Source organism: Oryctolagus cuniculus, chromosome 14, assembly GCF_964237555.1.
Source record: "Oryctolagus cuniculus chromosome 14, mOryCun1.1, whole genome shotgun sequence".
Lineage (NCBI taxonomy): Eukaryota > Metazoa > Chordata > Mammalia > Lagomorpha > Leporidae > Oryctolagus > Oryctolagus cuniculus.
The window spans coordinates 77,904,773-77,919,415 of record NC_091445.1 but is presented as its reverse complement, the minus strand read 5'-3'; the positions used below and the strand labels follow the sequence as shown (position 1 = coordinate 77,919,415).

General features: G+C 37.8%; 1 protein-coding gene across 7 annotated transcripts in view; it reads right to left on the bottom strand.

Annotated features, from left to right (window-relative positions):
* Nucleotides 1-14,643, bottom strand: part of GPBP1 (GC-rich promoter binding protein 1) — an 80,112-nt gene that overhangs the window by 11,903 nt on the left and 53,566 nt on the right. For 4 of the 7 annotated variants that reach the window (XM_002714045.5, XM_070056723.1, XM_070056726.1 and 1 more), the window contains one exon: nucleotides 220-404. In XM_002714045.5, coding sequence (XP_002714091.1) covers nucleotides 220-404 — 185 coding nt within the window. Of the gene's footprint in view, nucleotides 1-219; nucleotides 405-13,859; nucleotides 13,920-14,643 lie in introns of all 7 variants that reach the window. The other 3 variants (XM_008262231.4, XM_008262232.4, XM_070056725.1) reach the window with 1 other exon arrangement.

Genomic DNA, 14,643 nt, shown 5'->3' with positions numbered 1-14,643 from the left:
ACATTTGAGAAAACAAAATATAAATTTCATTTACTACTAAAAACATACATATCATGGAAAGATAACTAACATTAATAGCACACAAATCAAATCTGCATCTAGAAATCAACACTTTATAAATACTCCCTTATATTTTCATGTAAAATTTTTAATATTTTCACCCAAAGTTAATAATTTGATACCAATTCAAGACTTGACCTTTAACAATTTAGAACTTACTTTTGTCGGCGGAGCAGCAGGTTTAGGGACTAAGCCTTTATAAACACTTGGACCAGTTCCGTTCTTAACTGGTTGTGACTGAAGATTTCCTACTACTTGGAATCCAGAGAGCTGTAAATCTTTTGAATTACCTTTCTTAATTACCAGCATTCTCGGAGCTCTAGATTTAGGATTCGGAGGATATTCTGCATGAATAAAGTACGAGCAGAAGTTATGTCATTTCAAGGGTTAGCATAAAATTAAAACCCATCAAAAGAATGTATATTCCAAGTCTTGACTGCATTTAAACATAGCAGCTGTTCTGTAGGTAAAATAATTAAGCTAAAGAAGTACAAATCATGTAAGTATTCCTGATTTCAAAAAAAAAAAAAAATGGAGCTAAAACATAATCCCACAGAATATACCAAGAATTAAGCAATGTCAAGTAATACAGATGAATTCTACCAGATAGTGGCCCAGAATGTTAACACCCAAATTTACATTTTAACTTTTCCACTAAATTTATGAAAAACTGAAAACTTCAACCTACGACTCTTAACATTTAGAATGTAAAATACATTTGTATTTTCTCCTTCCTGATTTTGAAAAGATAATAGAAATTTCTGATTTCTTCTCATTCTCTGTATTCCACTTTCAAAGTATTAATAAAAAGGCAAGGAACTACTGTCCCTCTATTTCCAAATATCTAATAGTTATGACTAATAAAAAGAATTCACAATACCAATTCAACTGAAATTCTTACTGATCATCTAACTGTATTTAGGGCATTGTGTGAAGTACCAGGCAACCAAATTCAACACTGGCTTCTGAAGACAGCTGTGGTATTACAAAAAACTGCTACACCCCAACTTCTCAAAACTACTGCAGTTGTTAAAAATAATCAAACACTACCTTTTCAGTTTAATCATTGTGTATACATAACCAACTAGTTAATGCACGAACATGTTTACAATTACATAACTGCAAATTTCAGTATAATAAAAAGATTAACTTAAGGCAGCATTTGGTTCAGAGGTTAAGATACCACTTGGGAAGCCCAAATCCTGGGCCCTGAGAGGCAGGATCCCTGACATACACTTAAGAGACCCAGACTGAGTTCCGGGCTCCTGGCTTTAGGCTGGTCCATCCCTGGCTGTTATAGACATTTGGGAAGGAACACGAACACACACACACACACACACACACACACACACTCTCTCTCTCTCTCTCTCTCTCTCTCTAAATGATGACTCTTAGGAATCTAGAAAGGCTCCCGGGTTCATCTGCGGCCTCAGATTCTTCCCCAAAAATAAATAAATAAAATAAAGCTAGTATGGTGCTTCACCTATTGCCATGATGAAAGATGAAAGAATGGCCTGGAACAAACAGAAAGTGTTTAATTTTCCCAAAATTAAACACATGTTAATCTATTAGAGCAAGCATTACAACTTCTTAGCTGCCTAATATAAATATTGTAGAAAGACATCTTCAGGCATACAACCTGCTTTTCTAAATATAGGTAAGGAAGTTAACAACAAAAAAGAATAAAATCTCAACTAGAAAACAATGAATACTAAATTATACTAAACAATGTAAGTTTTGCAATGTGCTTTTGGTAATCATGATTAAAGCATAAATAAAATAAAATAAAATGCATTTTTAAAAGATTCTTGAAATTAATGAACACTAAAACATAAAAGGCAATCAGCCTGCAACTCAAAATCTATTTAAAACACAGGAATCTAAGGATGACTAATGCTGGGAAATATCAAAGGCATTAAAGAGTTTCCAAGTTCTTCTATCAGGGGTATCCAGATGTGGGGTGGAGGGTAGTCCTATCAGAACAGCAAAATTAAATTAAAATATGACTGATGAAGACTTCCAGTTTAATACATCTGAATAAGCACAAAGTTTTTCTTCTCCCTTCTAGACTCTTACATTAAAATTACTATAATGGAGGCAGTGAATCAAATCAAACATAGGAGTAAGGTCAGCAGCAAGGGAACGGTCTCAACACGCACTTCTACCAGGAAAAGCAAAGAAAACAAGTTCAGCTTTAGAGTGTGTGCAAAGGAGCCTAACAATTGAGGAGGGATCTAAACTGTCCTAAACAATCTTGGAGAGACTGGAATTCTAAAAGGCTGGATATGGAAAAGGGTAATGATGGGGCCAATGCTGTGGTGTAGTGGATAAACCTGCCGCCTGTGGCGCTGACATCTCATATGGGCACCAGTTCAAGTCCCGTGTGATCCTCTTCCAGTTTAGCTCTCTGCTATGGGTGGGCAAGCAGTAAAAGATGGCTCAAGTGCTTGGGTCCCTGCACCCGTGTGGGAGAACCAGAAGTAACTGGCTCCTGGATTCAGATCAGCCCAGTTTCGGCTGTTGCAGCCATTTAGAGAATAAACCAGCAGATGAAAGACCTTTCTGTCTCTAAATCTTTTGTGGGAGGGGGGTAGTGGAAGTGAAACCATTTCAGGCAAATAATATCAATTCACCAAGATTTCTTATAGAATATGCTTCATGGGCTGACACTGTAGCATAGAGGGTAAGCAGGTAGCACACAAGTGTTTGGCCCCTGCCATCCATGTAGGAGATTTGGAAGAAGTCCCTGGCTGCTGGCTTCAGCCAGGCCCAGTCCTAGTGGTCATGGCCACGTAGGGAGTGCCATCTGGGGAGTGAACCAGTGGACAGAAGATATTTCTCAGTCTCTAACTCTTTCAAATAAATAAATCTTTAAAAAAAAAAAAAAGAAGAAGAAGAAGAAGAAGAATGTGCTTTGGGCAGCAGAAGGATAATAATCCCATGTGTTATACTGAAAGAATAAGCATTATTTTTCATACATACGTACACACTGAACAATACTAGAAGGCAGGAGGACTTGAGCCTAGTGGTTGGGATGCCTGTGTCCCACACACAGGAGCACATCTGAGTCAGGGCTCTAGCTCCTCACTACAGCTTTTTATTAATACAGACCACGGAGACAGAAGTGAGAGCGCAACTGAATTCCTGCTATAGCCACAAGGGAGACTTGCACTGTGTTCCTGGCTCCTGCTTCAGCCATGCCAAGCCACTCATAAAAGGCGCAGTGGATTAAAAGCCACTATCTGCGGTGTTGGCATCCCATATTGATGCTGGTTAGAGTTCTGGCTGCTTCATTTCCAATACAGCTCTCTGCTAATGCACTCTCTGCTAATGCACCTGGGAAAGCAGTGGAAGATGGCCCAAGTCCTTGGGCCCTTGCACCCATGCTGGAGACCAGGAAAAGCTCCAGGCTCCTGGCTTCAGCCTGGCCCAGCCCTGTCCATTGAGACCATGTGGCAAGTAACTAGCAGATGGAAGATTTGTTTCTCCTCTCTGAAATCTGTAAGTAAATCTCTATTAAAAAAAAGATTTATTTATTTATTTGAAAGGCAGAGTAACAGAGAAGCAGAGAGAGCTAGTTTAGTTAGTTTTGCATCTGTAGGTTCACTCCTCAAATGGGTACAACAACTGGAGCTAGGAGGATCTGAAACCAGGAGCTTCTTCTGGGTCTCCCATATGAGTGTAGGGGCTCTAGGACTTGGGCCATTCCTCCACTGCTTTCTCAGGTCACAGCAGAGAGCAGGACTGGAATTGCAACCGGCACCCATATGGGATTCTAGCACTGCAGGCAGTGGCTTCACCAGCTATGCCACAGCGCCATTCGTAAATAAAATCTTTCAAAAAGCCACACATTTAAGAAGCAAACAGGTGGTTTAGAGCTATCTACTGTCAGTTTTTCTTTGTTACCCAAAATAAAAACTAGAAGGCAGAAGAGATGGAGAGTAGATGAGCAATGAGGTATATTCTTTAAAACAATATAGTTTCTGATTATAAATTTTATCTTTCCTAAAATGTACATTCCCAGCACTGGTTCGTATCCCTGCTGCTCCACATCTGATCCAGCTCCATACTAATGTCCTAGAAAAAGCAGCAGAGGATGGCCCAAGTGTTTGGGCCCCTGCCACCCACACGGGAGACCCAGAAGAAGCTCCTGGTTCCAGCCTGGCTCACCCTAGCAGCTGCAGCCATCTGGGTTGTAAACCAGCACTTTGTCTCTTTGTCTCCTGCCACCCCCCAACCTCTGTCAGTAACTCCAACTTTCAAATGAATAAAATCTTTAAAAATTTTTTATAACTCTCTCTCTGCCTCTCCTATCTCTGTGTAACTCTGACTTTCAAATAAATAAATAAATCTTCAAAAAAATTTGTAACTACATTCCCAGGAGCAAGAGATATTCCAGATGTTTCCTTTATAAGATCTTTAATGCAGAGAATGAATGGATTATCCTATAAAGAAAGATAAAGCCTAAGAAATCACTCATAATAAAAGAGGAGGTAGCAAAAAGACAAAGGTTCCTAAAGAAAAATGAGGAGGGAAGAAGCAGATAGTGTTGCTATGCTCAAACACTCGTATTTAAACATAATAGCACAGAGGTTAAGAATTATGTACTTTTGTACCAGATTTATCAGAATCTGAAACTAGCTCAAAACCTGCTAGTTGAATAATCTTGTACAAATTAGTTTCTCATCTATAAAATGGAGAACAGCTCTTAGTCATTGTGAAATGTTTTATGTATTTAAATAGTTCCTAAAAACTATACAAAAAATTCATATAAGATCTTCAAAATAGGCTTCCAATTATAATTAAATTTAAAGGTGTCCTCATTTTAAAAATATTCATTCAAGGGGAAAGCAAGGGATGGAGAAAAGGAGTGAGACCTGAGGGGCAGAGATAGAGGGCTTTCATCCTAACTAGTTCATTCCTCACTGCCTGCAATGGAGGGAGCTGAGACTGGGCAAAGCCTGGAGTTGAGAACAAAATCCCAAGTCTCTCACATGAATGATAGGAACCCAATTACCTGAGCCATTACCCTTCCTCCCAGGTTCTGCATCAGCAAGAATTTGCAATCAAGAGTAAGAGCTAAGAGAAAAGAACCAGGTTACCCTGAGTGGACTTCAGGCATCATAACCAGTTTCTTAACCACTAAGCTAATGCCCATCGCACAGGTATCCTTTCAAAAGAATTTGTGGTTAGGGGCAGTAGCTGTGGTGTATCAGGTAAAGCCGCCACGTGCGTAAAGGGCATAAGGGCACTAATTTGGGGTCCGTCTACTCCACTTCCTATCAAGATCCCTGCTAGTAGGCCTGAGAAAACTGTGGAAGACGGTCCAGGCCATCACAGAAAACAAGTTAGAATCAAAATACCACTGACATCTCTGATCCCCATCCTATTTTCTTTCATTACACTTCTCATTAGCTTTTTTTTTGGGGGGGGGGGATTTATTTTTATTTATTTGAAAGAGTTAGAGAGAGAGGTAGAGACAGAGAAAGGTCTTCCATCTGCTTGTTCACTCCCCAACTGGCTGCAACGGCCGGAGCTGCACCGACCCAAAGCCAGGAGCTTCTTCGGGGTCTCCCACATGGGTGCAGGGGCCCAAGCACTTGGGCCATCTTCCAATGCTTTCCCAGGCCACAGCATAGAGCTGGATGGGAAGAGGAGCAGCCAGGACTAGAGCTGGCACCCATGTGGGATGCTGGTACTTCAGGCCAGCGCCCCCCATTAGCTATCTTTCACACTCAAAAGCATTTCTGAGTCAATCAGCATGTAAGCTGTGTTATCCTTTGTACTACCTACCACCTAGAAATTCCTTTTTCGCTTTTTAATGAATCTAAAACTATAATCTCCTCTGCTTATTGGATCTTGACATAATTAGCTGATACTTACTAAAAACCTACATCATCATTAAGGACTTTCCACAGTAGAAAACTGAAGCTTAAAAATACCTGTCTCACTATGATTTTTGTAGATATTCTTATCCTACAAATGAAGAAATTCTCTCAAATTACAGATTAAGTAATCTGCCCAATTGAATATTGGGCCCAAATCTGATTCCAAAGTTAATGCTCTTACACTCCCCTTATTACTGTGGAAAACATAATTTAATCCTATGCCAGATATTTCAAAATGTCTCCATTTAAAAACATCCTACTGATATGGGCAAAATAAATGTTTATTATGGAGTGACATCAGGGTCCCCATACCACGATGCCAGTTACTGACTTTGTCTCCTCAGTATCTTAACATGAGGTAAAGAGAAAAGACAACTGACAGGCAAAAGAATTTATTTCAATTAAGTTTTCAAATTACCTTGAAAAGAAAGCTTGGTCACCTAAGGAAATAACCTACCCCCACAAAATCAATCTCTCTCTCACACACACACACAGAGAAAAATATTCAATTAGCAAATAAAAGTGCTATTGTGAATATCAGATACAGAAAAACAATTTGCTGAAGAAAAACAAACAGGAGGCTGGGAGCTAGTGACTGTGGGAAGATTCTGTGCCAGGACAATGAAAAAAGGCTGTGTGGGAGGACTCACAGTGTGGCTGGGACTTTGGACAGTGACTGAAAGAGACTCCACATGCTCAGGGCTTTTCAGTTACCTGGTGAGAGACACTGCTGGGAAATCTGAGCTTACACTGAGGACTACACAGATCCTTTGTGTGGTCCTTGTGACAGAGCAGATGAATATTATACCCACTGGGGCTAGAACTCAGGCACTGGTCTCCTTTGAGAAGAGCTCAGTTGAGCAGAATAAACTTCACTTCTGATTAAAAAAAAAGGGGGGGGGGGTTTACCACACCAAAACTGAGTGTGTCATCTAAGACACTCTCTTCACTCTGGAGAAATGAACAGAGCTCCCTGGCCATATCCACCACAAGACTCTAGATATTCACTCCACTTAGCTACAGAGACATAGTACAAGTATAAAAGCCAAGAGCCACAGCAAAGAAAAACCAACAAATATCTCCACAAATGCCAAACAATACAAACACACCAATTCAAGAAACAACAATAAGGAAGACAACATGACGCCTCCCCAAAAGAACCCACTTCAATACTAGATTATGAAGATTATGAGACTGAAGAAATGCCAGAAATGGAATTCAAAAAATTGATCATAAGATTACATAGAAGTAATCAGGAGCAAATGCACAAACTACTGAAATCTATACAGGACATGAAAGAAAATTTCTCCCACGAAATTGAGATCTTAAAGAGAAATCAAAATGAATGAAGGATTCATTAGAACAAATAAAAAATGCAGTGGAAAGTCTTAACTATAGAATCGGTGAAGGAAAAGAAAGAACATCCAACTTAGAAGACAAAGCACAGGAAGGTATATAGTCAAACCAAATACAAGAAGAGGAAATAAAAAACACTGCTGGGAATCTATAGGACACTATCAAACAACCCAACATATGAGTTCTAGGAGTTTCTGAAGGTGTGGAAAAAGAGAAAGGATTAGAAGGCTTTTTAAATTAAGTAACAGAAAACTTGCCCTAATTTGGAGAAAGAGATGTCCAAGTACATGACGCACATGGAACTCTTAATAAACACGATCAGAAATTTTCACCACAACATATTGTAATCAAACTCACCACAGAAAAACATAAAGAAAAGATTATAAAATGTGCATGAGAGGAATGCCAGATTACTTTCAGAGAATCTCCAATTAGACTCACAGTGAACTTCTCATTAGACACCCAATAGGAGAGAGAATGGTGAGATATATTCCAAGTCTGAAGAGAAAAAAAACTGTCAACCCAGAATACCATACCCTGTAAAGGTCTCATTTATGAATGAAAGTGAAATAAAGACCTTCTGTAACAAACAGAAATTAAAAGAATTTGTCACCACTCATCCAGCCGTACAAAAGTTGCTTAAGGATGTGCTGCACACGGAAACATAGTCATCACTATGAAAGAAGGTAAAGGACATTTTAAAAAAAAAAAAAAAACACAGGAATATGTTTGGGAAAATGGCATGGCAAAGTAGTTACTTATCAATAGTCACCTTGAATGTAAATGGTCTCAACTCCCCAGTTAAAAGATATAGCTAGCTGAATAGATTAAAAAACAAAACCCATCTATTTGGTGCCTATCAGAAACACATCCCACCAACAAAGACGCACCCAGACTGAAAGTGAAAGGATGGAAAAAATATTCCACGCTATCAGAAACCAAAACAGAGCTGGTGTAGCCATCCTAACATCAGATAAAATAGACTTTAACACAAAAGGTGTTAAAAGAGACAAAGAAGGGCATTATGTAATGATTAATGGATCGATTCAACAGGAAAATGTAACTATTATAAATGTAAATGCACCTAATTACACGACACCTAGCTTCTTAAAAGAAATGTTAAGGTCTCTAAAGAGAGACATAGACTCCAAGACAATAGTAATGGGAGACTTCAACACCCCACTTTCAGCAATGGACAGATCAACCAGCCAAGAAACAGCAGATTTAATCGACACTATACACCAAATGGACCTAACAAAAATCTACTGAACTTTTCATTGTACAATCGCAGAACTGTCATAGGATAAATCAAAAAACTTTCTGAAAACAAATGAATAAAGCAACACAACATATCAAAACTTATGGGATATAGCAAAAGCAATGTTAAGAGGAAAGCTTATAGCAATAGGTGCCTACATCAAGAAATTGGAAAGGCACCAAATAAATGAGCTATCAATGCATCTCAAGGATCTAGAAAAACAGCAGCAAATCAGACCCAAAACTATTAGGAGACAGGAAATAATTAACATTAGAGAAGAAATCAACAAAACTGAAACAAAAAAAATCCAAAATATCAGCCAAACGAAGAGCTGCTTTTTTGAAAAAATAAACAAAATTGACAGACCACTGGCCTAACAAACAAAAAAAGGAGACCCAAATCAATAAAATTAGAGATAAAAAAGGAAATTTGACAACAGAAACCACAGAAATAAATCATCAGAAATTACTACAAAGAGCAGTATGCCAACAAATGGAAAACCTAGAAGAAATGGACAGATTCCTGGACACATACAACTTACCTAAATTGAGCCATGAAGACATAGAATACCTAAACAGATCCATAACCAAGATGGAAATTGACTCAGCAATAAAGGCCCTCCCAACAAAGAAAAGTCCAGGACTAGATGGCTTTCACTGCTAAATTCTACCAGACATTTAAAGAACTAACTACAATTCTTCGTAAATATTCAAAACAACTGGAAGGGAGGGAGTCCTTCCAAACTCTTTCTATGAAGCCAGCATCACCTTAATTCTTAAACCTGGAAAAGATACAACAGAGAAAGAGAATTATAGACCAATTTCTATGATAAACATAGATGCAAACTTCCTAAACAAAATTCTCACCAATTGAATCCAACAACCCATCAGAAAGATCATACACCCAGACCAAGTGGGATTTACCCCTGGTATGGAGGGATGGGTCAATGTTCACAAGTCAATCAATGTGATACAACACATTAACAGACTGCAGAACAAAAACCATATGATTATCTCAATAGATGCAGAGATAGCATTTGATAAACTACAACACCCATTCATGATGAAAACTCTAAGCAAACTGGGTATAGAAGGAACATTCCTCAACATAATAAAGGCAATTTATGACAAACCCACAGCCAGTGTCCTATTGAATAAAGAAAAGTTGGAAGCATTCTCATTGAGTGGTTTAAAAAAAAAAAAAAAAAAACTGGTTATTTGAAACAAAATGAACAAATCTGGAAAGCATCCTACTTAGTTAAATAAGCTAGCCCCAAAGGGCAAATACCTTCTGTTCTTCTTGATCTGTGAAAACTAAAAGAGCACATAAAATGAAACATGTAGAAGTGAAATTTACACTTCATGAAGGGATGATTTGAGCTGCCCTTGTGTTGACTATCAAGAAAAGTTCTGGTTTTTTTTTTGTTTTGTTTTGTTTTCCTACACACTATTTGTTGAACTCTTAAATTTAAATTTAACAAAGAGTTAATTATATGTATATAAAGTCAACTGAGGATGGATCTCAGTAAAAAGTAAGAGTGGGAATAAGAAAGGGAGGAGGAAGTTTGTAACTGTAAAACTGTATAGTTCTACACAAATTCCAATGGATATAGTTTAAAAACCTGTCCTGGGACTCCAAATCTCATTAAGCTTGATGATTAAAAAAAAATGCTATCTTAATTTTTGAAATGACCATATTAAGTGTTAAAGTAAATATACAGATAGGGTTAAGTGTTAAAGAGATCATGTAAGTAGGATCAAGTGTCTGGTAATAATAATAGAATTAAAAAGGAGAGAATGTTCCAACATGGAAAGCAGTCCACACAGCAGACTCATAGAATGACAATCACTTTAAGTAGCACTCTGACCTCAGAATCAGCCCTTAAGGCTTCCTGGTCTGACAGAAAAGCCTGAGATCATTTCAGGCATGGAAAGCCAAGACACTGGGGGCAAAAAAAAAATAAAATAAAATAAAAATAAAAATAAAAAAAATAAAATCCTACATGAAGGACCTCACTGGGTGAGACCCCAGTGGAAAGAAGTGGCCAAAGAAAGATGTACTTCTCTCTAAAAGGAGAAGAAAAATTTCACTTTGCTTATGGCCTTATCTAAACACTGACGGAGTTTGTGGATTCAAAAGGCCTCTATACCCTCGGCAGCTCATGTCAAGAGCCTTGAATGGTCACTGACGTCATATATAAAAGTATTAATTATTAAATTAACAACAGGATTCACTGTGCACTAACTCCCCATGCAGGACCTCGGTCCTAAATGAGTATCACGAGAGTAAACCGTAAAATTAGTTCTCAAAACTGTGTGTCAGTGCGCATGTGCACGCAAATTGTTGAAATCTTTACTTAGTATAGAGTTGGTCTTCTATGTACAAAGTTAATTGACAATGAATCTTAACGGAGAATGGGACTGGAAAGGGAGAGAAGAGAAGGGATGGGAATGTGGGTGGGAAGGTGGGTATGGTGGGAAGAATAACTATATTTCTAAAGTTGTACTTAAGAAATTTGTATTCCTTAAAAAATAAAAAAATAAAAATATTTATATCACATTTATATGTTATAATAACTATTAATATTTTTCATTTAATGAATTCCCAACATGACTGACTCAAAAAATTAAGCTAGGGGTCTGTAATGCTGCCATCCCAAATGGGCACCAGTTGGGAGTCCTGCCTGCTCCACCTCTGATCCAGCTCCCTGCTAATAAGGCTGGGAAAGCAGTGTTGGATGGCCCAAATCCTTGGGCCCCCAAAATCCATTAAAAGACAGATGAATCTCCTGGTATTTATCTGGCCCAGCTCTGGCCAATGAGGCCATTTAGCGAGTGAAGCAGTGGATGGAAGAATGTTCTGTTTTTCCCTCTAACTCTGCCTTTCAAACAAAAAGAAAGAGAGAAAGAGAGAAAAGAAAAAAAGAAAGAGAGAGAAAGAGAAAGAGAGAGAGAGAGAGAAAGAAAAAAAAGAGACAGAAAGAGAGAGAGAGAGAGAGAGAGAAAGAGAAGCTGCTGCCTGCAATAATGGCTACCACATTGTCACCAGTTTGATTCCCAGATGCTCCACTTCTAATCCAGCTCCCTGCTAATCCTTGTTAAAGCAGTGGAAGATGGTCCAGAAAACAATCTATCTTCATGAACTGGTCACTAATTTGCTTTGATTCAGAAGGCCAAACAAAACAAAAAAAAACCTTGGGGCCTGCACTGCAGTACAGTGGGTTAATGCACTGGCCTGAAGCACCGGCATCCCATATGGGCACCAGTTCAAGACCTGGTTGCCCCACTTCTGATCCTCTGATCCAGCTCTCTGCTATGGCCTAGGAAAGCAGAAGATGGCCGAAGTCCTTGGGCCCCTGCACCCACATGGGAGACTCGGAAGAAGCTCCTAGCTCCTGACTGACACAGCTCCAGCTGTTACAGCCAACTGGGTTGTGAGCCAGCAGATGGAAGACCTCCCTCCCTGCCTCTCTCTGCCTCTCCTCTCCTCTGTGTAACTCTTTCAAATAAAAATAAATCTTAACAAAAAAAAAAAAAAAAAAAAAAAAGCCTTAACAATGAAACCTTATGCTCTTAAGTAGTATAGTGAATACAAACAAAAATTAAGACAATCTGTCAAATTGCCAAGTAATATACACAAACATAAACACAGCCAAAATAAGACTCTTAATTAATGACTACTGGCCAAAATTTTTCATTTAAAAAATATTAAATACTGTTAAGTTCTGACAATATGTTTGATAATAATAGGCCAATGACATTAAAAAAAAAAACAGCCAATAGGACTTGCAATACCACTAAAGTCATTAGTCACTATTTCTCCAACTGCATACACTAAAGTATGCATCACTCTCTTCCTTACCTTGCAAATGCAATTATACAATTAAATTACTTTAAAATTCTCAGAGATACAAGGAACTTACCTTGCAAATGCAATTATACAATTAAATTACTTTAAAATTCTCAGAGATACAAGGAACTACCTTGAATTCTTGTATTAGAGTGTAATTAGTAAGAACATTAGTTTTACACACCAAATAGCTGTGATACTTATTAAGATAAAAACACTACAGCGGGCAGGTGCTGTGGCTCACTAGACTAATCCTCCGCCTGCGGCACCGGCACCCCAGGTTCTACTCCTGGTTGAGGCACCAGATTCTGTCCCAGTTGCTCCTCTTCCAGTCCAGCTCTCTGCTGTGGCCCGGGAAGGCAGTGGAGGATGGCCCAAGTCCTTGGGCCCTGCACCTGCATGGGAGACCAGGAGGAAGCACCTGGCTCCTGGCTTTGGATCAGTGCAGTGCTGGCCGTAGGGGCCATTTGGGGGGTGAACCAACAGAAGGAAAACCGTTCTCTCTCTCTCTCTCTCACTAACTTGGCCTGCCCCCCACCCTCAAAAAAAAACCAGGTCACAAATATAATCTGCATGAAGGTGTTTCCAATAAAGCCAAGTAAGTTAAATGAACTGAATTTACGTAAATATTTTAAGTGGCTTAATTATACTTTCCCTCAAGATTGCTGTTTTTTGATTGGGAAATTATGTTTAGATTTTTGCCAATATGTTTAGATTTGCCAATATTTGATCTACAAATAATAGTTTCAGGGACAAGTTGGTCTTTTTACACATATTACATTTTCTGAGTAAAGTTTTACTTACCTGGAAGGAAGTAGCACTAACAAAGTTCTATTGAAGGCTTTCCTAAAATTCTCTCCTCTTCCTCAGGAACATAGCTATTATAAATGTTGCAATAGGGAAAACAATACTTTGGAACCCAGGGGGAAAGTCAGAGGAACAGTGAAGTGTGACACAATGAGAGTTTAATTCTATTCCCTAAGGGCAGTAGTGGGAATTTTTAACAACCATGACGCAATTAACCATTTTCCCTTTTTTTTTTTTTTTTGTTAAATTCAGACACATTTCTTATTTTACCTAAACACAGTAAAGAGTACATTTTCCTTTCAAATACCTTTTCAACTAGTACTCAAAATCCTTAGACCAATCTTGAAACAGTAAAACCAAAAATCTTTATATTAATACATTTTAGTCTCATTATTTTCAAAGATGTCTTTGTCTTTAATTTATTTCCAAGATTATTAAATCAACCAAGGATCAGTACCAATAGTTATCTATAGCTATTTTTATATGACAAATGCTGACATTCTTGATTTTATTTACTTTCATTCTAATCAAATCGAAATTATTCCTAATTTCTTAGAGATTCTATTTAACACCTTCCAGGTGGTTCTATATTCTTATGCAATCAGCTGTTCCCAGAAAAACTGAATAATAAGGAAACATACCTAAGAGAGGAGCTTGGGAGATTTTTTTGGTTGGGTATGTGTGTGTCTGGGCGTGTAGGCCTGGGGAGAGTGGTAGAAATACTAATTTGCAATACAGAAAAAAACAATTCCATTCACATGGTTCTAACAAGTGTCTGACCAACCCCACCCCCACCCCCACCCTCAAAAAGCCCTTAAATAAAAAGGGAGATCAAAAGAAAACAAAATACCCCAGAGATTCATCCCAAACTCCAATAAAGAACAGTATAGGAAGTGGCAAAGTTTAAAATAATGCCTTTATTGTTAGGATTATTATGCTGTCATAAGCCACAATCCTTTCATTTGAATAAGTTGCTGATTTTCAACAGGAAAATACAAGTGAACCTGTACAAGTTCCAAAGTAGATACAACACCTTTGAATTTGGCTTATCAATTAATTAAATTCATTTTTCAAACATTAAATCTTGTACTATAAAATTTATCCATTATTTTAAACTTTTCAAAAGCTATCTAATTTATACGTTTAATCTTCTGTAAGGAGTTATCAAATTAAACCCAACAGTTTTTCAAAAAAAGGGAGTACCAGAAACACTCACTAAGCCTTCAAAATCAACACTATAATTTCAAATATAGACTAGTTCCACAAGCAAATTCATATAATTTTTACAGTATAACTATAACCACTTTCATAAAGATTAATTTCAAGTCACATTATAATCACAAGTACTTAACTTTCCAGTTGACTAGTTTTCAACTTTGAAAAATTAGGAATTTAAGCTAAGATTTTTTGTGTTTTTAAATTAGT